The 27,015-nt window shown below is 49.8% G+C and overlaps 1 protein-coding gene across 1 annotated transcript; it reads right to left on the reverse strand.

The window, feature by feature from the left end:
* Nucleotides 1-371: 371 nt before the first annotated feature.
* Nucleotides 372-26,457, reverse strand: LOC147706658 (C-X-C chemokine receptor type 2-like). Its single transcript, XM_086933163.1, has 2 exons — nucleotides 26,271-26,457; nucleotides 372-2,163 (listed from the first exon to the last, which is right to left on the reverse strand). The coding sequence occupies exons 1-2, from the start codon at nucleotides 26,319-26,321 to the stop codon at nucleotides 1,099-1,101; spliced, it is 1,116 nt and encodes a 371-aa protein (XP_086789289.1). The 5' UTR covers nucleotides 26,322-26,457; the 3' UTR covers nucleotides 372-1,098.
* Nucleotides 26,458-27,015: the final 558 nt, after the last annotated feature.

Below are 27,015 nucleotides of genomic sequence, written 5' to 3' on the forward strand. Positions count from 1 at the left end.
TGTGTCATTGCCCTTCGTAAATGCTGGCTTCTGATTTGTAAGAAGGCTCGTTAGTCCCTCCTTGGTACCGCCTTGTCTGGATTAGTTACCTCTGACTGGTCCTTTTACTTGGCCTGTTACACAGTCTGCATTCTAAGTGGGTGAGCGCTATTTTGCTTATTTACTCATGGGAACAGTAGTGGCTGCTTTTTTTTATATCTGCAGCGCGCCAACACTTGACAATGGAGGCTGCTTTCGTATAGAGCGCTATGCGGCTCTTACTTTAAAAGGGGCTTCCCCCTACAACGCGCTTAGTTAAAAAAAATTCATTACTATAATGTGGGATGTGGCACCCGCTTCAGCCACACCGTGCTCTCTTTTAAAAAAAAATGTATTTATTGGTGAGAGTGGCGCCAGATTCACATTGATATTATAAATGGCATTGCCATTTACAATGCCAAAAGCTCAAAATCTCGCAATTGTGAGACCTCTCACATTGTAAATGCTTGTTTTTCAAAGTGCCTAGCTGTGGATTATGAACCCTAGCTCAGCCGGCACCTGGGAAACCTAGCAAACCTATAATATCTTGAAAACTAGACTCCCAGAGGAATCCAGGAGGGCGTGTCGTGTGTCTCTCACTAAGTTCTTTTACCCCGAATCCTTTGCAAACCTCAAACTTTGTGGGGGGAAAACACATTTTCCTCACATTTCTGTGGTGAAAAGTTCTGGAATCTGTGTGGATCCACAAACTTCCACCCACCCCGAATTTCCCAAAGTCCCCTGATAAAAATGGCAACTCACTTGTGTGGGTAGGCCGAACGCCTGCGACAAGGAATGAGCCAAAACGCAAGGTGGACACACAACAGGCCTGATTCACAGAGGTAAACTTAGATCTAAAGTCTAATTGTACTACTTAAGTCACTGAGGGTCCGAGCATGTGCCTGAGGTTACCAGGTTCTCTTTCAGTGATGGGACTGGCCATGTGCGTTTTTAGGTCACTGAGGGTCCTATCTTGTGCCTGCAGTTTACGAGGATTGCTTTCGGCGGTGCAGCAGGCCCTGTGTGTAGCTGAGTTACTGAGGGTGCAAACATGTTACCCGGGGTCACTGTTGGGCGTCTTCACATTAGGATTAGGTGGATGGTGCTTGTGTCCTGCTCCACAGATGAGGTGACTGTCTGCTCCCTGCTGCTTTGAGGGCCCGTGGAAGGAGTCAGATTTGGACTTTGGCTTTGGCACCTGCTCTTCTTGAAAAACTTGACAAGTTCATGCCTAAATTTAACACCTATAAATGCATAAATGAAGGGGTTCAAGCAGCAGTGGGCGAGTCCCAGGCATTCCGTGATGGTCACCCCAAAGTCCAGCACCTGCTCCAAGTAGCAGTTGCGACTGATGTAGCCCAGTCGCTGGACACTGTCCACCAGAAGAAAGGTGTTGTACGGAGCCCAGCAGAGGACGAAGACCAGCAGCAGGGCCACCACCACCTTCAGAGACCTGTGCTTTGCAAACAGGTTGGAGCGGCGCAAGGAGCGGAAGATCTGAGAATAGCAGAAGATCATGACCAGCAGCGGGACCAGGAAGCCCATGGTCATGTTGGTCAGACGCAGAGCAATCCTCCATTTGTGGGCGTCACTGGCTGGGAAGGCATTGTGGCAGAAGAAGACCTTTCCCTGCACAGAAAACTCCACCTCCCTGAAGAAGATCTCCACTCCGGCGAAGCCCAGGCAGACGCACCACACGAAGAGGCAGAGCAGGCGCGTATGGATGGGCCGCTGCTTCCGGTACAGGTCCACGGCATGGACAATCGCCAAGAACCGGTCCATGCTGATGCAGGCCAAGAAGAAGACAGTGCTGTACATATTGAGAGTGAAGAGAGCCCCCAGCAGCTTGCAGGTGACACGGCCGAAAACCCACCCATGAGCAAACTGGGTGACCCAGAAGGGCAAGGTGAGGCAGAGGAGCAGGTCGGCCAGGGCCAGCTGCAGCAGGTAGTGGTCAGCCAGGTGCCAGGGGCGCTTCTGTAAGCCAAGGACCAGCAAGACCAAGCCGTTCCCCACCAGACCAAGCACGAAGATGAGCGAGAAGCCAACAGGAATGAAGAGTGTGTTGAAGCGGCTGATGGACTCTGTCGTGCAGGGCGCGGTGTCATCGGATAGGTCTGGGAGGTCCGTGGGAAAGGAGTAATACTGAAAAACAGAAGAGTAAGTTAGTCCACATCTCATAGCGCAAGCTTCTTCCTAGCAGCCTGACCCTGATATATGAGGTCTGACCATCTGAAGGGCACCTCCAGCTGTCAGAACTAGAGGGTGCTCAACCAGACCTACATATCAGTCTGTAACTCCAGGGGTGCAGAAGAGAGTCTTTATATCACAGTTCTGAGCATCTGGGGTACATAACTAGACCTTTTTAGGGATAATTCTCCAGGTAAGAGGGTGCACAACCAAAACTGTATTTCACATTCCTGAGATTCCGTTGGTGAACTAACAGACATTAATATCAGAGTTCTAAGCATCTGGGTGAACAAGCAGACCTTTATATCAGAGGTCAGAGATTCTGGGGCTGGACCACCTGACTTTATATCAGAGTTCTAAGCATCTGGGTGAACAAGGAGACCTTTATATCAGAGGTCAGAGGTTCTGGGGGTGGACCACCTGACTTTATATCAGAGTTCTGAGCATTTAGGCCATATTATGGCTAGGGAGCACGTTCCCTGCCTGCGTCACAACGCACCTTAACACAGGTGCTCTGGGCTCAAACCTGGAAAGTATACCCTTTCATATTGAATGAGCTGCCCCCTGGGCAGCTGCTAAATAGGGCTACACTGGGGGCAGAGCATTCCGGTGAAATGCGGAGCAGCTTTGAAGCCGCGCTCCGTGTTTCAATCTGCAGGTGGCAACCTGCTGCAGATTTAAGAGAGGAGACACAGCCCCTTGCAGTAGTGTGCAGTGAGTGGCTGCCCCTGTCTGCAAAGGGATGTCTGGAGGGGTCCATAGGACCACCCCCACCCCACTCCAAAGGGCTGCCATCACAGGAGCACTAACACTGTGTCACCTTTTAGGTGGTGCACTCTCAGTGCGCCTCCTAACAGCTTATTTGCCTCTACGTCCTCGTCTATAATATTGCCGTGTTGCAGAGGCAAATGATGGAACACCGTCTGGTGATAGTTCTGGCACTATATGTGCGCCACCGCCGTCTGTATCACAGAAAGGGCAGCACAACAGTCTACAGCTCCGTCTGCAATACCAAAGTGTCCCCGAGGGGCACTTTGGTATTGCAGCGATCTGAGTATCTGGGGTGCACAAGCAGACCCTTATATCAGAGATCGGGGTGTGCACAAGCAGAGTTTTACATAAAAGTTCTCGACATCTGTGGGCGCCCAAGCTGACCTTTGTATCTGAGAATTGAGCATCTGGCGGTGCAGAAGCCACCCTCCACCCTCCGCCTGAGCATACTCCCTGACCGGTCCACAGACCTGCTGGAACACCTGAACTTCAAGATACTGGCCAGCCCTACCACCACCCTCCGAGGAACCCTTATCTACCGACCCCCTGGACCCCACTGTCCTTTTGCAGACTCCATCACGGACATCATCTCCCTGCATGGCATCGCATCCACCAACTACAACCTGCTGGTAGACCTCAACATCCACCTTGACAACCAACTAGACCCCAAAACCGCATCCCTCCTAGGCAACCTTCACAACATTGGACTCCACCAGATCATGACCGAACCCACGCACTCAGCAGGACAAACCCGACCCCCTCTTCACAACAGGAAACTCCATCACTTTCAGCCACACCATTGAACTCCCATGGGCTGACCATCGAAAGATCCACTTCACCTTAAAAACACCCACCATCCACAGACACCAGCACCTGCTCCCACGAAGAAACTGGACCAAAATCACTGACGACCAGCTCATCTCCTTACTCACCATCTCCACCCCGTCCACCACGGAAGACGACGCCCCCAACACCGCTGCTCGACCTCTACACAGATGGATAACCGACAGTGTCAACACCATAGCCCCCCTCAAGAAGAACAACAACGCACACACCAAGTAGGCCAGATGGTTTACCCCCAAACTCTGAGAGTCCAGGCGCACCTGCCGCCACCTCGAGAAGACCTGGAGGAACTCCAAATCCACAGAAGCCCACAACAACTTCAAAGCCGCCACCACTGCCCACCACCAGCTCATCAGAAACACTAAGAAAACTGCAATTGAAGACAGGATCTCCACACATGTACAAAACATCAAAGAACTCTTCAACATCATCAAGGAGTTCGCCCAACCCACCAGTGAGTCGACTGACTGTCCCCCCTCACATGACCTCTGCAACAAACTCAGAGCCTTCTTCCACAGCGAAATCAAGGACAAGTTCGACGAAGACAACCAAAACACGGAACACCCAGCAACCACCCACGATGCCTTGAAGCCAACGACCAACAACTGGACTACCCTCACCATCGAGGACACATTGAAGACGATGAAGTCAATCCACTCCGGGGCCCCCACGGACCCCTGCCCCCACCACATCTTCCACAGAGACGCCAACACCATCGTACCCATGCTTTGATACACCATCAACCACTCCCTGGCGAACGCCTCCTTCCCCGATGACTGGAAACACGACGACATCAACTTCCTCCTGATGAAGCCCTCGGCAGACCCTACCGATCTCAAAAACTACAGACCCATCGCCCTGCTCCTGTTCCCAGTGAAATTAACTGAGAAAGACATCAACAGCCAACTCGCCACCTTCATCAAGAACACAACATCCTCAGCCCATCACAATCCGGCTTCAGAAAAACCCACAGCACAAAAATTGCCATCCTCGCCGCAACAGACGACATCCTCTTCCTACTGGACAAACAAGAAACAGTAGCCATCATCCTCCTTGACCTCTCAGCGGCCTTTGACACGGTATCCCACCGCACCTTAATACGCAGACTCCACGACGCAGGTATCCGCGACAATGTCCTGGAGGGCAAAACTAGACCATTGCACTGACAGGTCTGTGAGTTTGGTGCACATATCCTGCCCCATCTGCTGACTGGTCTGTGAATCTGGAGGACATGGGAACACCCACGCGACACCCATGGAAACGCCTCTTGGGTGCAGAGTAATGTTATGTTAAGTTAACAGGAATTTCTATAAAGCACCTACACTGAGAGGTTTCATGGCGCTTGCTTTCGGCAGGGTAAAGGTAGATGGCTCTACTTCTTCCTCTCCGGCAGAACGCAATGGGTCAGACGCCCCCTTTTCTCTCAGACCCCACACCAATCACCTGCGGAGTCCCCCAGGGATCCTCACTCAGCAAAACGCTCTTCGAAGTCTACATTTCTCCCCTCGCCCCCATCGTCAGAACCTATGGAGTCAACATTGTTTCATACGCAGACAACACCCAACTCATCCTCTCCCTGTCATACGAAGCCAATACAGCCAAACACAACTTCCAAGAAGGCATGAAAGCTGTCGACAAATGGGTGAAAAACAACTACTTACAACTCAACACTGACAAAACTGAAATACTCATCATGGGCCCACACCCCAACGCCTGGAACGACACCTGGTAGTCCATCGCCCTCGGAAGCCTATCCGCCCCACCACCATGCACGCAACATCCTAGACTCCGAGCTCAAAATGGACCGCCAGATGAACTCCGTCTCATCCTCCTGCTTCCACACCCTCTGCCTCCTATGCAAGACCTTCAAATGGATCCCCCTCGAGCACAGAAAGACCGTCACTCACGCCCTGGTCACCATCAGGCTCGACTACGGCAACGCACTCTGCGCCAGCATACACAAAAACCTCACCTGCAAGCTACAGAAATCCAGAACACCGCCGCAAGACTGGTCCTCAACTTACCACGTCACTGCCACATCCCCCAAGACCTGTGAACTCTCCACAGGCTCCCCCTCTAGACAAGAATACTCTTCAAGATGCTCACCTACGCATACAAAGCCCTCCACAACTCTGAAACAGTATACCTCAACAGCTGAATCCAATTCCACGCACCCAAGAGGACTCTACGATCTGCCCAGCTCTCCTACGCCGTGGTTCCCCGCACCAGAAAGACCAGATCAGGAAGCCGCTCTCTCTCCTGCCAGTGCAGGGAACGCCCTCCCGCTCCACCTCAGACAGATAACATTGCTGCCCATCTTCACGAGAGACCTCAAGACCTGGCTCTTCGACAGACCCCCTCCTTGATGGTTTGGAACCTGCACCACCCCTCCCCCGCAGCTCCTTGAGACCCTTAAGGGTGAGCAGTTGCGCTCAACAAACCCCTGAGTGATGGATTGATTTCAGAAGAGGATCTTTATGCCAGAGTTCAGTTCACCTCCAAGTGCACAAGGTACCCTCTGCATCAGGACTGGGAGGAACATTGATTACGACAGAGTAATCATAGTTTTGTAATATCGTGTTACTCTCAAGAAATGAAATTACTGAAAATAACATGATTGCGACACTCACGTCATGGGGTTGAAGGCCTACCCAAGAGCCCAGGAGCAGGACATGCGCGGCAGCTGTCTGCGGCTGATCCTCTTTTGTTGCATTTAGCGCTGTTTTCTTGGTGCAAAATGCATTCTTTGGTCCATTTTAATGGTGGGTCCGTTAAGAAAATAGCGCTAAATGCTGGGTTTTGCTCCTCACGTAAATCCCCATGAACTCAGGTAAATTTGCTGTCATTTCGCATAAAGATGAGACTGCAAATGACAGACATTATGCCCACCCCTACTTTATCGCAGCTTTCAAGCACCGGGAGAGCCCGAGTGGAGCTTGAATTCAGGACTCTCAGACTCTGGGAATCCACAGATTTACACCAGAGGTCTGGGAATGAGAAGCAGCCAGACCTTTATACTACGAGTTGTGAGGATGTGAGGCGAAGAACTACTCTTCGGCATCTGGTGGGGCACAGCAGGACTTCATGCAGATACTTCTAAGAACCCAAGGTGCACAGCAGAACCATTACATAGAGTTGACAATGTCCTGGAGGGAAAAACGAGACCATTGCACGGACAGGTCTGTGAGTTTGGTGCACATATCCTGCCCTTTCTGCTGACAGGTCTGTGAATCTGAGGACATGGGAACACACACGCGACACCCATGGAAACGCCTCTCGGGTGCAGAGTAATGTTATGTTATGTTAACAAGAATTTCTGTAAAGCACGTACACTGAGAGGCTTCATGGCGCTTGCTTTGGGTAGTGTAGAGGTAGATACGGAGTTACGCGTGAGCCTGCTCAAACTGCCCTGTCTAAAGCATTTTCCTGAACCCCAGGAGGTTGGTGCAGGACCGGATTGCTAGTGGTAGGGAGTTCCATAATTTAGGGGCCAGATTGGAGAACATACACCCTCCCTGGCGTTTGAGCTTGAAGGTCGGGGTAGACAGCAGCTGGAGGTGGGATGACCACAGATTGCGGGGGGGGGGACATGCCTCGATATCATACAGCTGATGAATTTAGGGGTCCGACAATGCAGGGCCTTAAAGGTTAGGTACCCTGTCTCAAAGGCTGCACGTTGGGCAATAGGGAGCCAATGAAGTTTTGATAACAGAGGTGTAGCCGATTGCCATCTAGGTTGTTTGTGGATTCGTCTCGTAGCTTGGTTCTGTACCAGCTGGAGACGTTTAAGCAAAAACAGTGGCAGGCCGAGGTAGATTGAATTGGAGAAGTCAAGATGAGAGAGGACCAGGGCAATCACTACCTGCATGAGCGCGGTGTGAGTGAGTAGGTGGCTAATCTTCCTAATTTTGCGCAGCTGGAAGAAGCAGGTTGAGACCACTGCCCCTACGTGGCTTCTGAGTGAGAGGTCAGCATTTATGGTGACCCCTGGGCTTTTTACTGAGGGGGACGGGATGGGGAGGGTACCAGTTCCGTCGGCCCATAGTGTGGGCCCAAAAAATCTGGCATTTCCCGGGCAGGACAAGTTCAGTCTTGCCCGGATTAAGTTTAAGATGGTTGAGGTCCATCCAGCGCTGGCTAAGGAGCATGGATTGAGTCAGGGGAGTTATCAATAGTAAAAACAAGCTGAAGATCATCAGCGTAATTGCATGTTGTGACCTTCCTATTTCTCAGAGGCTGAATCAAGGGCAAGAGATAAAGATTGAACAGGAGGGGAGACAGCGACGATCCTTGTGGGACCTCTCATGTAGTAGCGATCGTGGGGTCAGTGAAGGGGGCAAGGCGTACTGCTTGGGTGAGGCCTTCGAGAAAGGACTGGATCCAGTTGAAGGCTGAGCCCTGTATGCCGGCCTGTCTGGCACGGTCCAAAAGGATTTTGTGTTGAACGCGGCTGACAGATCCAGAAGCACCAGGGCCTGAGGGATGCCCTTCTCCGTATTTGCTCGTAAGGCGTCCAAAACCGTAAGAATTACAGTCTCAGTCGAGTGAGCGGGCCGGAAGCCTGCTTGATGAGAATCTAGGAGTTCAGAGTGTTGGATAAACTCCTAGTGGCATGAGCCTCTGAGATTTTAGCCAGGAAGGGGAAGGGAGAGATGGGGCGATAGTTTGATGGATTCAGGGGATCGGCCCTTGATTTGTTAAGGAGAGGGACCACTATCGCATTCTTGAAAGCGTTAGGGACCCTGCCCTGCGAGAGAGACTCATTTAAGAAGGACAACATGGAATGTGGTAGGGCAAAGACATAAGATATGTAAATGCGGAGTGATGTGTTAATACAGAGTGATGTGTAAACTAAGATAGACTAATTTGTAAAATGTGATTTGTGTACAAACAGATAGCAGTGGGTAATCTTGTGTTTTAATTAAAAAAAATGTAGAATCGGTCCTGAAGAAGGTGTCATATAAAGAAAAACTGAAACGCCGCGTCGACTAAACCTGTGATTCTTGTTTTAATGTATTTTGTTTTAATTGGGATGAACTGTACAACAATATGTTGAATGATTACCTTTATGTTTGTTTTTACCATTGTTTTAATATCTTCAAATGATTTAGACTGTATGAAATAACAATATATTTGTACACTTTTTTATCAAAACTTATCTGTATTAGTTTATATTACTGTCACTCTGTATCTATAATAGACATTGTCACAATTACGAACATCTCTGCTACACCTATTCATCTTTTTGTGCACTAGCTACACATCAGTTGTTTGCTGCCTTTTGTCGTAAACACCACGAGAAAGATTGATCCCGCGTCTCTTCAGATCTTACAATACACAGAGGTACAAACAGTACTTCCACTGTATAACAGGTTCTCAGGTATTCTAGAAAGCGCCTTTCAAGAAAGAGACACCCCTTTTCTGGTAAATGCACTCTCTTGAAGTAGTCCATAACCCCTTTCCCTCATCAGTGGGAATGCTGGGTTCGTGATTGTCTGTAAGGTCGGTGAATATAAGAAGCTAGGGGCAGATTTACAATAACTGGCGTATCCCTGCATATCAGCAAGGATCCGCCAGTTGTTGTGTGTCACAGCAGAAACCTCTAACGCCACCATGGATGCGTCGCATTTACAATGCGGCGCACCATGGCGCAAGAATAGACAGACACATGACGCATCGGAACCTGTAAACGTGACGCATTGCTGGAGTTGCGTCGCAAGTGCGGCGTAGCTCCAGCAAGACTCGGTTGCCCCATGCCTAACATGTTGCGTCAATCCTTACGCCTGCTTCAAGCATCACCATTATTAATTGTATATTTGCAGGAAGGAACACCTTCCTGCATATAAACATTCATTCCTGCATCGCAAGCACCCTTGTGCTATGCCACAAGGGTGTCTGTGTTGGCGCTAAGCGGCTATTTTTAGTGCTAACACAATGGACAACACAAGAGTGTTCCATATTCTTGTAAATACAGCGCATCCCAGCATTTTGAAAGTGATGCAGCACGGCGCTGCGCCATTTCCTTTCAAATATGCCCCACAGTGCATAAAGTCAGGGTGGGTTACCTGTGTGGTGCAAAGCCCCCCTGTGCAGGTCCATCGAGTGGCATGGCCCTGCGCTCTACCCTTATTTAGCCCAAAGTAGTCAACAATCGCAGAGCGTATTTCATTGTGAAAGACCTGATCATGCAGCGTCTCGCTGGGAAATCTCCAGACGATGAAGTCCCCAGGACAGCAAGTTTGAGAAGCAAAAGAGAGTGATCAGCTAGATCTCCAGGAGGTCGACCATGATCTACGATTGGATCGAAGGCAAGGTGGAAGTCGCCTCTTCAAAGGACCTTTCCAGGGCCTAAATCGCGGCGTGTTGAGAGCACTTTAAAAAAAGACTGAGGAGTCAGTACTGGGGTGTGTATGTTCAACAACAGACCTTCTGATTATATAGCACCCCTCGAGAACGATGTAGTGTCTTCTCGATCTATATGTTATTTTGGCAATCACAAGTCAACGTGTTGGAATCTTAGAATACATAGCCCTCCCCTCGTGAGTAGGAGTTAGGTGGCGAAATACCTATCTGTGCACCAGTGACGAGTAAGCGTGGTGGGTTGTGCCAGTGAGATATGTGTTTCTTGCAACATTGCAATGTCTATTGCGTACCTGTCAAGTTGTGCCAAGGCTCCACATGTCCTGGGTGGACCAGGTACATCCCCGGACATTCCAGGGCAGGTGCTTCAACTTCCTCTTGTTGGACAATGTCATGATTTTGTGTTGTGTCTTGGTAACCAGTCGTGTATGTCGGTGCATGAGTTGTGTATGAGTGAGCAGTGGCAACCCCTGCTCCAACAGAATAGTTGCTCATGTAGCCTCAAGTCCCTTCCCCCTGCACCGGTTTCCTCAACATTTGATCAAGACAACCCACGAGATCCAAAACAAACCGAATTAGACATACCATGGTCTGCACACTGTGCAGCACAGCACAGCCTCAGAGTGAGCCTGGTGCAGGCCCTGAGTGCCCCCCACCATAAGCATGAGATAACAGTTGTTAAGTATTTAGCATAAAGCCACCAGAACAAATTGTTAGGTGTGGTGGCTTAGTGGACTATAAGGGCCTGTGTTTGACCTCATGGTCAGAGGTTCACATCTTGGTGGGTCCACTCAGCCCTTCATCCTTCTGATGCCGATAAAATGAGTACCATTGAATTGGGTAACAATAAACACCTGTTATTCAGTGCCAAGATGCCTACAGGTGAACGTTTGCTTTACAAATACTTATCTTACGTGTATAAAATGGCGAGGGGCAGAACTCCAACGCATGTGATTCTATGTCCAAGCCAAACAGGCTGTACAGACCCGTCAGTAAGAATCTACCCACATTGTTGAAGAGGAGTGACGTAGGACAATTTGGTTTTCCTCCCAGTAACTTTCATTTCATGTCCTCCATCGTGGGTGAGATGCAGCAGTCACTGCCCGGGTGTATTTCCAAGTTCTGTCCCTTGGGCAAATGGGTCTTGAGGAGCTTGCTGTATGCTTTTGATGCAGCCTCCACTGTTGAGAACATGTGTGTCGAGCTGTCCACGTCCACCTCCAGGAGTGCTGAGTAGAGCATGGCGTACCTGAGACCCTTGGATCTCAGGACAGACTTCAGTGTGTCAGATATTACAGTGCCAACACTGTAAAGTCAGGGTAGATGGATACAGTGAATCCTGTGCTCTCTTGCCAGACGCAGCTCAATAGTTCTTTCATGGAAGTTTAGCAATCATCTAACCAGCTGGCATGATGGTGTCCCAGAGGTGGTCCGGGACCCAAAGAACGATGCACGTTCCACCATGAACAGTTCAGAAAAAGACTTTAGAAAGAAAGGTTTTCACAAATGTATCAGGTCGCCCCAGTGGATTCTGCAAATCCCTTGAGGGGGATATTGTTCCACCTGGAGCGCGTCTCTAGGTCTTCATCTTTGGTGGCGATCAGTGGCAATGTCTTCTCCATTTACAATACTTTTGCACTTGTGGCATCTGTGTCAGCACCCAAATACCCCTAGGGGTGATAGTACCGTGCCTTAGAAATGATTAATTGGTTGTCATTTGCAAAGTCACAGATGCGTCTTTAAGCTCCATCTATTCTCTCATTCTGACGGTCAAGACGTTCTGATATTCTGTCCAACCTAGAAGAAACTGAGTCAATTTTACAGTTAATGGACACCAGACCTTGCTGAAGTCTGTCTGATATTGTTTGTGGCGGAGGCTACCCCCTGTTCTGTGTTAATGCCGTTTCCAGTCTCCGTCTTGGCTAAAGTCTGCTTCCTTTCAGAAGCCTGTTGCCTATCAAAGGCAATCTTACTCTGTTTAGGGTCATTCGTCTCCATGGTTTCCATGGAGGTATGTGGGTATATGGCATTGCAGATAAGCTGGGGAGGCGAAGCAGTGGTTGTTAGTTCACCCATAGCCGCCCCTGCACTGAGTGGCAAAATCACGCAACCCCCAGGTATTGACATGCCCGGTCTCAACTCCTGTGTGAGGTGTCCTTGACAGCTCCAGCTCATACGGTCCACAGCGGCCTCAAAGGAGGTTTACCGGTGCCACCACCTGGCTCTCAATCCAGCGCAGGCCACTCACAATGGTGCCGTCTACAGAAAGGCATGAGCCCTCCTTTCAATGTAGGCCACCCATGATGTAGTGGCACTAGTGGCCAGCTCCAAGGACACAATTTCTCTGCAGGAGCCAGAACACGCTAGTGGTTCCTCGGTCATGGCAGAGGCGAAACATTGGTGGCCCAAGGCTTTCCAGCCTCCCCTGTCGCTGCTGGGCCTCCAGGGCTCGTCCTATTGCACAGAAGGACCAACCTGTGCATGGTCCTGGCCAACAGGTGAGGAGCACACCACCCAGACTGCTGCAAAAGGCCCCTTGGTGTATGGACAGTCCCATCATTGCCGCGTCTAAAATGGGAGGTTGACAGCAAGGATTGCAGCTGTTGAGTAGGTTGACTATAGAGCTCCGCTTTATGTGGCCATCTTAGCTGCAAGCAAGCCACGCCTCCAACCTGGACATTTTTCAATCACCACTTTCACCCAATGGTAAGTCCGAGTTGTTCATGTGCTGGTAGTGAAAACGCACAAATTCGCATTTCACCACTGTGAGGCCCACCTCTCCCATTAGATAATATTGGGTTTCTTTATTCCATTTAATAAGTGCTAAGTTTGATTGGGAGCAGGTAAGGATTTCATATTTGATCTGAGAAATTGTCATTTAAAATCCTCTTTAAAGATGGATTTTAAGTTCTGGTTTGACAATGGCACTTTTAGAGAGTTGGCATTTTCCGGCCCTATTTGGTGCCCGTAGCCTGTTCATGGGTCACATGACTGGCTGTAGTTGGCAGTTGGACTTTGTTTATTCCTCCCAGAGAACCACATAATAGACGGACTGAGTACGCCTGGATGGGCTATAACTGACAGGATGGAGGGGTGGAGCTTGGCACAGACACCATTAAAAATCATAAGGTTGTGCCCTTCTTTCACACAAAGGCCTTCTCCCCACTTCATTGGCTATGCAGCCAGGCTGGAGCGAGGGCGAGGAGGTAGGGAACTACAAGTTCTTCACAGAGAATTTGCCAGAAACTTCTCCTACTTAAAGAAGACACCAGGTCCCTCGGCCCCACTCTTCAGTTCATTTTTACGACCTGCAGAATGAATCTCAGAGGACTGACTTCTGCTGAGGTCTGCTGTGTACTCAGAGAACTGCTTTGCTCTTCCTGGACGGACTACTCAGGTGCCTGAAGCCCGCTTTGAACCCTCAGAGGCCTGCCCTGCTGCTTGAGCTCTGTTCCATTTCTTGAACCCAGGACTACCAGAGTGGCTCCAAGGGCTGGTTGTTTTGGCTTACTGATATGACTGACTCATTAATATGCATGTAGCCCAAAAGCACATCTTTGAAACTCATGATCGCATAGCTAACAAGCATTGAAAATGCAATAGGTCTCGCATTAGAAAAGTTGGAGCTATTGGTCTTGTAAATGACAAATATTTTATTTAATGTTTGGTTTTTAAAATTGCTAAATTGATAGCTTTGTCATTTACAATGCCAATAGTTATAACTTTTGCGAATGTGACACCTATAGCATTTGGAATGCAACATGTTTTGTATTTATGTGACTTAGATGGCAGCTCTGGTCGTTAGGCCACATCTCTAGAGAGCAGGAGAGTGCAGCAGGGGAGAGAAGCGCAGCAATGCAATAGGTCTCGCATTAGGAAAGTTTGAGCTATTGGTATTGTAAAGGACACTTTTTTTATTTATGTGCCTGTTTTGAAAATAGCGAAATTAATAGCTTTGTTATTTACAATGCCAATAGTTTTATCTTTCGCAAATGTGACACCTATTGTAACACAATATGTGTTGTAGCACTGAGTGGTGTGAGGGTGAGGGGTGTGAGGGTGAGGGGGTGTGAGGGTGAGTGGGTGTGTGAGTGTGTGAGGGTGAGTGAGGAGGAGGATGTGTGAGGGTGGGGGGTGTGAGGGTGAGGGTGTGAGGTTGAGTGAGGGTGAGAGGGTTGTGAGGGGGGGTGAGGGTGTGAGTGTGAGTGAGGGTGTGTGAGGATGACGGGGTGAGGATGAGTGAGGGTGTGAGGGTGAGGGTTTGTGAGGGTGGGAGGATGTGAGGGTGTGTGATGGTGAGGAAGTTTGAGGGTGACAGGGTGTGTGAGGGTGAGGGGGTGAGGGTAAGGGTGTGTGAGGGTGAGTGGGTGTGTGAGGGGGTGTGAAGGTGGGTGAGGGGTGTGAGGGTGAGTGAGGGGGAGTGAGGGTGAGTGAGGGGTGTGAGGGTGGTGAGGGTGAGGGGGTGTGAGGGTGAGGGTGTGAGGGTGACAGGGTGTGTGCACTGACTGCTGGTGGTGTGTGTGGCTGGTGAAAGCGTGCACTAACGTCTGGTGGTGTGTGCCTGGTGGAAGCATGCATTGACAGCTGTTGTTTTTTGTGCCCGGTGAAAGAGTGCACTGATGGCTGTTGGTGTTTGTGCCCGGTGAAAGCGTGCACTGACGACTGTGTGGTTGTGTGTGTGGTTTTGTGTGTGTGTGTGTGGTTGTGGTTGCATGTGTGTGGTTGTGGTTGCATGTGTGTGGTTGTGTGTGGAGTTGTGGTTGTGTGTGTGGTTGTGGTTGTGTGTGTGTCGTTGTGTGTGTGTGGTTGTGTGTGTGTGTGTGGTTGTATGTGTGGTTGTGGGTGCAGTTGCGGGTTCGGGTGTGGTTGTGTGTGTGGATGTGTGGTTGGGTATGGTTGTGTGGTGGTGTGTTTGGTTGTGGTTGTGGTTGTGTGTGTGGTTCTGTGTGTGGTTGTGTGTGTGTGTGTGTGGTTGTAGTTGTGTGTGGGTGCAGTTGTGGGTGTGTGTGTGTGGATGTGTTGTTGGGTGTGTGGTTGTGTGTGTGTGGTTTTGTGTGTGTGAGGTTTTCTGTGTGTGTGGTCTGTGTGTGGTTGTGTGTGTGTGGTTGTGTGTGTGGTTATGTGTGTGTTGTTGTGTGTTTGGTTGTGTGTGTGGTTGTACTCACGAACATATTTTGACTATTCACAGCAGTTTTTCGGTGCTCCAAGAGAGAGCAGTGAAGGTGTTCAGATTAGGCACTGCCACGCTCGCGAATGCCTTACCATGCATAGCAGAAGTCAAAAGTGCTTTGGCATTGCACACTGCCACCACCACACCACCACACCACCAGTGCTGGAGGCCTGAAAGGGAGAAAAGGTGTCCTTGTATCATACCACAGTCAAGCTAAAAGAACCAGTGAAGGTCTTACTGTAAACAGCAGGAGTCAATGGTGCTTCGGCACTGCACACCACGCACTACCCCCACCACGCCACCAGTTCTGGAGGCCTGGCGGTGTGGGTGGGTGTGTGTATAGAGAGGGAGAGAGAGCGTGCATGTGTGCGTGCATGCATGTGAGAGAGCGAGAGCGCGCATGTGTCCGTGCGTGGGTGTGTGTGAAAGAAAGAGAGTGCGTGTGTTTGTGCGTGTGTGTGTGAGAGAGAGAATGTGCATGTGTGCATGCCTGTGTGTGAGAGAGAGAGTGTGCATGTGCTTGAGAGGGAGCAGAGCCTGCATGTGTGAGTATGCGTGTGTGTGTGTGAGTGCGAGAGAGCGTGCATGTGGGCCTGTGTGTGGAGGGCTCAGGCGTGCAACTGCTCATCAACGCGTCCACAGTAGTGGCACACACCTGCTTTAGTTCTTTCTATTCCTGGTGGATGCCATTTCAACAAGTTAACCCCTTCAATTTCAACTGGGTTGGGGCCCTTGAAAAAACCTTTTTTTAATGAATTGGTTGATCCCCAGGCGTGAGAAATAATTGGCTACCTTGGATGGGTCATCTCAACTATGTTTTGATGGTAGTGTCAGGTGTCCATGGCAGTGTAGTAGTTCCATATAGTAAATGTATATGTTATGAATTGGAAGCTGTTGCGCTGAAAACTAAAACCATATTTTTTTTTTTTAACTTGTATACGCACTTCAGGTCATACATTTGTACAGAAGTCTTTATGAATCGGGCCATTAATGTGTTTCATGTGACGCGGTTAATGGTTTCTGCATGTTAGTGACAATGGTATTTTTACTGGGGATCATTGTTTAATGGGGTTTTTATCTGTGATACGTAAACCAGCTGATTGAATCAATTGCTAAATTAAGGGTTTGTTGTACTTTTTTTGCCAAAAAGGAAGGTTGCGCTAACATCTGCTCACCAAGTCTAAGCAGCGCTCTGTAACAGTCCACGTCATCAACATAAGGTGCTACTAAGCAGTTTTGATGTATGAGAATGTGTAGCATAAAATATATCCACTAACATGGCTGACATCTCCATTCAGATTTCAAAGAGACACATTTACCATAAAGTTCACAGCCACAAACTGTGTTGATAAAGTATATGTACCTCGACATGATGTGCTGCGTCAGGCTGCGCATATTATGTGGAATGTGTGCCATCTTGTTGTAACAGCTGTACAAGGGATAGTGTTTTCAACCAGCAAGTAATGCTACATCTGTACTAACAAGGCGCTACCGGTCTGGTTATAAGTGCCCGTTAAATTGTGAACACTAGGCAAGCCTCAGGGGTTGTAATTAGAATAGGAAGGATGATTATCGCATTGGGTAATTACCAGGCGCAGTAAAGTTTGCAACCCTGCTAGCCATTAAATGTCAGTAGGTCAAACCTGCTGGACGGCATTAGGTAAAGTGATTAAGCTGTCTAAAACCACGGAGAGACAAGAATTTAATTCTGGCTTCTCACTTGGGGAAAGTGTATGATCCTGGGAAAATCGCTTTCACCTTCCGCCTAAATCACCTAATCTGCTGAAACACGGGAGGCTGTGAACCTGACTAAACCGCATACGACCAATATAAACTACTCCTGTAGGCTTGATTTAATTCACAGGCAACATACCATGTGCAGCGTTACCCTGCCAAAAAGCATGGTTATGGGGCAGTCGCTATCCCTCTGTGTTACTGCGACTCCTGTAGGAGACGCAGGTGTGAAGGGGTATTTAGAAGGTATCACCAGGGGTCTGTGGATGAGCCCGTAGGTGTGTGACTCCCTGGCGCCAGGGACGGAGGGGAAGCTTGTTGATCAAACAGCCCCCTCTTTATTGTGCAAATGGTGCTCGACTGAAGGGGACAATAGCCGCCCGGGCAGGTGGGCCCGTCGGAGGGGTGATATCAGAGCCCCCTTCCTGTTAGGAGCATTTAATGTGTTCATTAACCCAAGTACTAGACACCTTCAAAGCCCCCCCTCCCCCCCCCGCCCCAAAGCCGGGCACCTTCCCCAGGCCGAAGCCGGCCCGCAGGATGGCATTTATAAAAGTGCAGATTTTCACATCAAAAGTGTATTTGTCCACGGGGGCGCAAGCGGGTTCACAAAATGCAACAGCTGACTACCACACAACTTTAATTTAACGGTGACGCCTGGGGGAGGGTGTGGAAAAGAGTGTCAACATCCTAAAGAACAGCGCTACAGTCTCTTCCAAGGAAGGATAATAACAGGTCGGTTGCAATGCTGGCCTCAAATGATGTTAATCTTGCTCGTTCAGAGAGAACATTAAGGGGATAAGTACATACTGATAAAACCTGAGCTACGCTCCCCAAATGCCTTGAAATGACAGCTGCAAGTAGAACGTCTGAAAGGGAAACCTTTGGTATGGAGTAGAAGGCATCCCCGCCACTTCTTAGAGGGGTGAGAAATTGCAATCTCTTTCATACAACATTTACCTACAGCTGACAATGATTTGCTGTAATTTACAGTGTGTTAAAATGGAAGACTTTGCCTCTCCATCGTAATACCTGCATGATCACGCCCCATGCTTTAGGAAACTAACATCTGTTCTGCTGCAGTGGGCACCAAACACCGAAATTAAGCATTAACTGACTGCATATTCATTTTGCACACCACAAGAACAATAGTAACATTCTACAAGAAAAATTCTGCATTTGACCATGTGCTTCCACCAAGACACATTTTCAACGGAGGAGCCTTAGTTGCTCGTTCTCTTCTGATCTGCCTCAGTAGAACCCATAGGAATATTGCTTGAATGTCCTACCTCTGAAGTAAGATAAGTTGGTGGAAGATTAAAATTTTACCTGAACCTCGTTCTCCCCTGCAGAATACCGAAAGTTCTTTGCCCTAAAAAACACAAATCACAGAATTCTCTGGAGGTGCATGTGTGCGTACAGTGAGGAATAAGGCATGCAGAGAAGCATGTACATAGTTGAAACTTTAGGTCAGAGTGCTTGCATAGTTGATGTCTGATATAACTGCATTGCAGAGAAACAGACTTTGATAGCAAACTATCAGTTCCGGCCCAGCTATTTTATCAACTCGAAACACACAGACCCAACACTGACTCCAACTTAACCTTTACTTTCCGGCTACTCTTTTCCTCCGTGTTTGAATTAGACTCTTTTGTTTACAAGTAACGTCCTGGTGCTGTTGTTGGTGCCACACTATTGAAGCCACTTGTCCCTTTCCTCCTGTTCATCACCAAAGGCACCTTCAGCTCAGTCTGTTACACCACCGATAGATGTCTCTGTTTGATGTGTACATCATTTAAAAGACAAAGCAGCTAATAGAGGAACTCCAGAGCCGAGACCACAAGCTCAAATTGTGTTTGTTTCTTAAAGGAATCTGAACAAACCCCCATACGGCGATTGGCAAGGAGAAGAGCAGGGTGCGGCAAGAGATGATGAAGCTCATACACAGCAGCGGGTTGTGATGTAGCGCCTCACACTGCAGCTACAATTATTGCAATAGGTGTGTTGCCCACACAGGTAACAGATAACTGTGAAACAGAGTTGTGCGAGGTTTAAAGGCTGTGGGATCACAAAATGCCCAAGCACGGCAGAAACGAGAGTCACGGCCAGCCGGCCGTGAAAAAGCCTTTGATGCAGCAGGGGGCGGAGCGGGAAGAGCTGCTGGCGGCACCAAGCTGACGATTTGATGCTGTGCAAGCGCATTTTAACTCATTGCGCTTGCGCAATGAGTTATAAAGCACATGCACTGCAAGGAATCGCCAGTGTAATCGCCAGTAGTTAAACTCTGTTTAAGGCCCTATAAAGCTTCGCCAGCTATGCGCATGCGCACAGCAGGCGAGCCCTAAAAAGGGATTCCACATGTCCGATCGCACCGAGAACTGCTTCAAGGACAACCCGCCCACAATCATGGATGGCCTGATCCCTACAGGGGTTAAACACCTGCATCAAAAACAGGAACACCAGACAGGGAGAAGAGCTGATCTATCCCACAGAGCTCACCTGGATGGAAGCACCCAACAGATCAGAAGTTTTATTTGAATTCCAGGAAGTGTGCGGCACAATATAACGCTCCTGTCCTTCATCATAGTCACGATATATCATTCCACAGCCCCCTTCTTTGGAGCAATCCTTGAGCTGGGCTTAGATCTTCAATCCTGCCCCCAAACATGCTATCATTGTCCAACATGATGGCAAGCCTTGTTTCAGACTAAATCAAAAGCCTTTTGTTCTCACACACTCTGCAAGCGCCACTTCCCTGTGGGAGCCAAACCCCAATATTTTACTGAACCTCTGGCAGCTAGTCTCCTGAACCCTTGATCTAATGATAAGAACTACCCCCTTTTTTATATCGGGCCCAGCAGATTAGTAGAGTAAATGGAAATCGCGACTGGGACCACTCGATAACTGAGCGCCAGATCAATGAGAGTTTCGTTTTATTTTTAAAAAAAGCAAAACAGGCATTACAAAAATGTGTAGAATACAATCCATAAAGATTTGGAGACTGAATATATACTTAGAAATCAATATTATTCTAAGTAAATTAAGCAACAAACCATAAGGGATACGGAAGGCGTCCTATGAGGGAAAGGCTCAACGTGGCCCAACGCCACCTTGTAAATAAGGCTCCTTTTCACGCTACACTAAGCAGCGGCTGTTGCAGTGGGCGTTCCATAGCAACAGCCATTGATTCTGACGCTGCCCCCTATTTACAAGAGAGGCGTAAATAGGAGGCAGCTCCAGAATTAAGACGAAGGAAAACCTGGTCTTACCCGGCGCAACTTCTCCTCGTGTTTTTTGCTGTTTTCATGTGTGCTGCGTTGTGCAGCACACATGGAAACAGCAAAAGGCCAACAATTGTTTATGTACAGGAAGGCACTCCTGTACAACTGTTCTGTGTGCTGAATTAAGCAGCACACATAGAAATTACAAAACGGCATTTAACAATTGTTTATGTGCAGGAACGGGGACCATACGGCACATAAACAATCTTCAGATGCACGCAGACACCATTGCACAATGGCACAAGGGTGCCTGCTCCGGCGCTAGGCTGCTAAGTTAGGGCCAGCGCAGAGGGAAGCTCAGGCTGGGCCATATTCTTGTAAATACGGTGCTGCCCTGCATTTCTGAAGTGGCAGAGTGCGGAGTTAAGCCAAGGACGCTAACGACACGCTCTCCGCCAGTTTGTAAATATGCCCCAGAGACTCAGACACCAGCGTGCCGGCGAGCCTGCGTCGGGATTTCCGGTGGAAGTCACTTCGAAAGGTGCATGGGAACATGAAGGGAAAGCTTCATTCACTGTACGTGATCACTATGGAAAATAACTAATGTCGTCACTGTCCTGCGAAAACAGTGGGGGGTGAAGACTCACAGAGGGAGGGGTGAAGAGCCGGAGCAGAATGAACAGGCATCCATTTTAATGAAAATATGTCTCCGGAAAAATGAGGAATAACTGAACTCCATTAATAAACACGCTTCTAAACAGCTAGACAAACTACTTTCAAGCGTAGCATCATTAATTCATCAATTCCAACTATATTCATTAAGGAACTCACATTGCACATTTCGAAGAAAGCCTCAAGGATCGTAAAGCAGCTTAAGATAGGACAGGGCGTGAGATCCCTGATAGGACGGGGCGTGAGATCCCTGATAGGACGGGGCGTGAGATCCCTGATAGGACGGGGCGTGCGATCCCTGATAGGACGGGGCGTGCGATCTCTGATAGGACGGGGCGTGCGATCCCTGATAGGACGGGGCGTGCGATCCCTGATAGGATGGGCGTGAGATCCCTGATAGGACAGGCATGAGATCCTTTATAGGATGGGGCGTGAGATCCCTGATAGGACGGGTATGAGATCCCTGATAGGATGGGGCGTGAGATCCCTGATAATAGGGGACGTGAGATCTCTGATAGGACAGGAGCGAGATCCCTGATAGGACGGGCGTGAGATCTCTGATAGGACGGGGCGTGGGATCCCTGATAGGCTGGGGCATGAGATCCCTGATAGGAGGGGGCATGAGATCCCTGATAGGATGGGGCTTGAGATCCCTGATAGGAGGGGGCGTGAGATCCCTGATAGGACTGGGTGTGAGATCCCTAATAGGACGGGTATGAGATCCCTGATAGGACGGGCGTGAGAGCCCTTATAGGACAGGGCGTGAGCTCCCTGATAGGACAGGCATGAGATCATTTATAGGATGGGGCGTGAGATCCCTGATAGGACGGGCATGAGATCCCTGATAGGATGGGGCGTGAGATCCCTGATAATAGGGGGCGTGAGATCTCTGATAGGACAGGAGCGAGATCCCTGATAGGACGGGCGTGAGATCTCTGATAGGACGGGGCGTGGGATCCCTGATAGGATGGGGCATGAGATCCCTGATAGGAGGGGGCGTGAGATCCCTGATAGGACGGGGCTTGAGATCCCTGATAGGAGGGGGCGTGAGATCCCTGATAGGACTGGGTGTGAGATCCCTAATAGGACGGGTATGAGATCCCTGATAGGACGGGCGTGAGAGCCCTGATAGGACAGGGCGTGAGCTCCCTGATAGGACGGATGTGAGATCCCTGATAGGACAGACGTGAGATCCCTGATGGGACGGGCGTGAGATCCCTGATTGGACTGGGCGTGAGATCCCTGATAGGATAGGGCGTGAGATCCCTGATAGGACAGGGCATGAGATCCCTGATAGGAGGGAGCGTGAGATCCCTGATAGGACGGGCGTGAGATCCCTGATAGGACGGGGCATGAGATCCCTGATAGGACGGGGCTTGAGATCCCTGATAGGAGGGGGCGTGAGATCCCTGATAGGACTGGGTGTGAGATCCCTAATAGGACGGGTATGAGATCCCTGATAGGACGGGCGTGAGAGCCCTGATAGGACAGGGCGTGAGCTCCCTGATAGGACGGATGTGAGATCCCTGATAGGACAGACGTGAGATCCCTGATGGGACGGGCGTGAGATCCCTGATTGGACTGGGCGTGAGATCCCTGATAGGATAGGGCGTGAGATCCCTGATAGGACAGGGCATGAGATCCCTGATAGGAGGGAGCGTGAGATCCCTGATAGGACGGGCGTGAGATCCCTGATAGGACGGGGCATGAGATCCCTGATAGGACGGGGCTTGAGATCCCTGATAGGAGGGGGCGTGAGATCCCTGATAGGACTGGGTGTGAGATCCCTAATAGGACGGGTATGAGATCCCTGATAGGACGGGCGTGAGAGCCCTGATAGGACAGGGCGTGAGCTCCCTGATAGGACGGATGTGAGATCCCTGATAGGACAGACGTGAGATCCCTGATGGGACGGGCGTGAGATCCCTGATTGGACTGGGCGTGAGATCCCTGATAGGATAGGGCGTGAGATCCCTGATAGGACAGGGCATGAGATCCCTGATAGGAGGGAGCGTGAGATCCCTGATAGGACGGGCGTGAGATCCCTGATAGGACGGGGCATGAGATCCTTTATAGGATGGGGCATGAGATCCCTAACAGGACGGGTGTGAGATCCCTGATAGGACTGGGTGTGAGCTCCCTGATAGGACGGGTATGAGATCCCTGATAGGACGGGCGTGAGAGCCCTGATAGGACAGGGCGTGAGCTCCCTGATAGGACGGATGTGAGATCCCTGATAGGACAGACGTGAGATCCCTGATGGGACGGGCGTGAGATCCCTGATTGGACTGGGCGTGAGATCCCTGATAGGATAGGGCGTGAGATCCCTGATAGGACAGGGCATGAGATCCCTGATAGGAGGGAGCGTGAGATCCCTGATAGGACGGGCGTGAGATCCCTGATAGGACGGGGCATGAGATCCTTTATAGGATGGGGCATGAGATCCCTAACAGGACGGGTGTGAGATCCCTGATAGGACTGGGTGTGAGCTCCCTGATAGGAGGGGGTGTGAGATTTCCGATAGGATGGGAGCGAGATCCCTGATAGGACGGGCGTGAGATCTCTGATAGGACGGGGCATGAGATCCCTGATAGGACGGGGCGTGAGATCCTTGATAATACGGGCGTGAGATCTCTGATAGGAGGGGGCGTAAGATCCCAGATAGGATGGGGCGTGAGATCACTGATAGGAGGGGGCGTAAGATCCCTGATAGGATGGGCGTGAGATCACTGATAGGAGGGGGTGTGAGATCCCTTTTAGGATGGGGCGTGAGATCCCCGATAGGATGGGGTGTGAGATCCCTGATAGGACGGGCGTGAGATCCCTTATAAGATGGGGCCTGAGATCCCTGATAGGACGAGGCGTGAGATCCCTGTTAGGACGGGCGTGAGATCCCTTATAGGATGGGGCGTGGGATCCCTGATAGGATGGGCGTGAGATCCCTGATAGGATGGGTATGAGATCCCTGATAGGACTGGGTGTGAGATCCCTGATAGGACGGGGCGTGAGATCCCTGATAGGAGGGGGCATGAGATCCCTGATAGGACTGGCATGAGATCCCTGATAGGATGGGGTGTGAGATCCCTGATAGGACGGGGCGTGAGATCCCTGATAGGACTGGCATGAGATCCCTGATAGGACTGGCATGAGATCCCTGATAGGACTGGGTGTGAGATCCCTGATAGGACGGGGCGTGAGATCCCTGATAGGACGGGGCGTAAGATCCCTGATAGGACTGGCATGAGATCCCTGATAGGAGGGGGCGTGAGATCCCTGAATGGACTGGATGTGTGATCCCTGATAGGACGGGGCATGAGATCCCCGATAGGACTGGGTGTGAGATCCCTGATAGGACGGGCGTGATATCACTGATAGGATGGGCGTGAGACCCCTGATAGGATGGGGCGTGAGATCCCTGATAGGAGGGGGCGTGAGATCTCTGATAGGACGGGGCGTGAGATCCCAGATAGGACGGGCGTGAGATCCCTGATAGGAGGGGGCGTGAGATCTCTGATAGGACTGGGTGTGAGGTCCCTGATAGGATGGGGCATGAGATCCCTGATAGGAGGGAGCGTGAGATCTGTGATAGGAAGAGGCGTGAGATCCCTGATAGGACGGGCGTGAGATCCCTGATAGGATGGGGCGTGAGATCCCTGATAGGACAGGGCATGAGATCCCTTATAGGACATGCATGAGATCCCTGATAGGAGGGGGCGTGAGTTCTCTGATAGGACGGGGCGTGAGATCCCAGATAGGACGGGCGTGAGATCCCTGATAGGAGGGGGCGTGAGATCTCTGATAGGACTGGGTGTGAGGTCCCTGATAGGACGGGCGTGAGATCCCTGATAGGATGGGGCGTGAGATCCCTGATAGGATAGGGCATGAGATCCCTGATAGGACGGGAGCGAGATCCCTGATAGGACGGGCGTGAGATCCCTTATAGGACGGGCACAAGATCCCTGATAAGGCCCTCGGGGTCATTCCACCGCCCCTCAAAGGAGCCGAGAGCCACTGAATCTTGGACTCCTCGGGACTTAGGGTGATATGGGGTGTCCCACAGGGGTACTCCTTTCAACCTCTACTGGTCAACAATTCCCTCCTTTCACTGCAGCGTCCACAGCAGCATGGGGTCCACTCCCTACATTCACCCCTGACTGGACCCCAGCGTCCAAGCTCAGGCTCGCACCTCCGACCCCTCAGAGCACACACATCATTGGACGGAAGAGAAACGCTTCAGCCTCAGTGCTGGCAAACAGGATCACCCGGCCACTACAGGCTTCTGTTTGAATGAATGAATGAGTGAGTCACTGAATGAATGAATGCCTTTATTGATTAATGGGTGAGTGAATGAATGAATGAGTGAATGAATGAATGAATGAGTGAGTGCATGCATGCATGAGTGAGTGAATGGATGGATGGATGAATGAATGGGCGACGGAGTGAAGGAAACAATGAATTAATTAATGAAGCATGAATGAATGCATTAATGCATGAAGGAATGAGTGAATGACTGAATGAGTGACTGAATGAGTGAGTGAATGAATGAATGTATTAATGGGTGAGTGAGTGAATAAATAAACGAGTGAGTGAATGAGTGGATGGATGAATTAATGAATGAATGGGTGAGGGAGTGAATGAATTAATGAATTAATTAATACATGCATGAATGAAGGGATCAATGAATAAATTAATGAGTGAGTGAATGAATGAGTGAGTGACTGAATGAATAGATGAATGAATGAATGAATGAATGAATGAATGAATGAATGAATGAATGAATGAATGAATGAATGAATGAATGAATGACTTGCAGGGCTTAAAGAGTGAGTAGCTACTTGAGGAGTTTCTGGGCACTAACATCTGTTTGAGTGGTCAAAGAGGTCACCCTCTGTAGAGAACACAACTCAGGTTGAGGCAGAGTTTGGTGCCTGATCTCAAAGACAACAACTACGCAAACCAGGTCTAAAAAGCCTGCACTGGCTTCCATTGCAATCTAGGATCACATTCAAGGGGGTCACAGTAGAAGAGATCACACTCAAAGGGATCACACTCAAAGGGATCACAGTAGAAGATATCACACTCAAAGGGATCACACTCAAAGGGATCACAGTATAAGAGATCACAATCAAAGGGATCACTCTCAAAGGGATCACACTCAAAGGGATCACACTCAAAGGGATCACACTCAAAGGGATCACAGTAGAAGAGATCACACTCAAAGGGATCACAGTAGAAGAGATCACACTCAATCACCAACCCGGACACACAGACTTACTGGAATGAAAACTTACCTCAGACTCGTACTCGTAGCCATCCGGGTAACTGCTGCTCGTTGCATCCATCAGCAAGAAGCTTTGGAGAGGAAGGGTGCCTGTCCTCTCTGACCTGGAGCTCCGTCTGTGGATCAGTGCTTGTCCTTTGTGCCCTGGTGTCTGTCCTGGGTCAGTGCTTGTCGTCTGCTCATTGATGTCTGTCCTGTATCAGTGCGTGTCCTCTGTGAACTGGTGTCTGTTCTCCGTGCACTGATGTCTGTCCTGCATGCACTGATGTCTGTCCTGCATGCACTGATGTCTGTCCTCCGTGCACTGATGTCTGTCCTGCCTGCACTTATGTCTGTCCTGCATGCACTGATGTCTGTCCTCCATGCACTGATGTCTGTCCTCTATGGTCTGGAGCAGCGCCTGTTGATCCGTGCTCGTCCTCCGTGCCCTGGTGTCTGTCCTGGTTCAGTGCTTGTCGTCTGCTCGTTGATGTCTGTTCGCTCAGGGGCGTAGCTGTGTCAATGACATTGGTCGGTGGGGAGAAGGGGAAGCTTCAGATTTCCCAATAACCACTCCTTCCTGCACATAAATAATCATTGCGTGTTTCTGATCCTGTGTTTGCTGCACAAGGATCACACGTGGAAACTGCAAAAACGAGGAGAAAGAAAGCACTTTTCCTCGTTTCACCTGGTCTTCATTCTGGCGCTGCCTCCTATATACGCCACCTTGTAAATAGGGGCAGCGTCAAAATCAATGGGAGTTGCGGCGGAACACC

This window comes from Lissotriton vulgaris, chromosome 7, assembly GCF_964263255.1.
Source record: "Lissotriton vulgaris chromosome 7, aLisVul1.2, whole genome shotgun sequence".
In the NCBI taxonomy this organism is placed as follows: domain Eukaryota; kingdom Metazoa; phylum Chordata; class Amphibia; order Caudata; family Salamandridae; genus Lissotriton; species Lissotriton vulgaris.

What these genes read in the sequence shown, in the direction of transcription:
- LOC147706658 (XM_086933163.1), bottom strand. Translation starts at nt 26,321, where the DNA reads ATGGATGCAACGAGCAGCAGTTACCCGGATGGCTACGAGTACGAGTCT. An exon ending in GCTACGAGTACGAGTCTGAG is followed by an intron (nt 2,164 to 26,270) that starts GTAAGTTTTCAT and finishes TCTGTTTTTCAG; the next exon opens with TATTACTCCTTTCCCACGGA.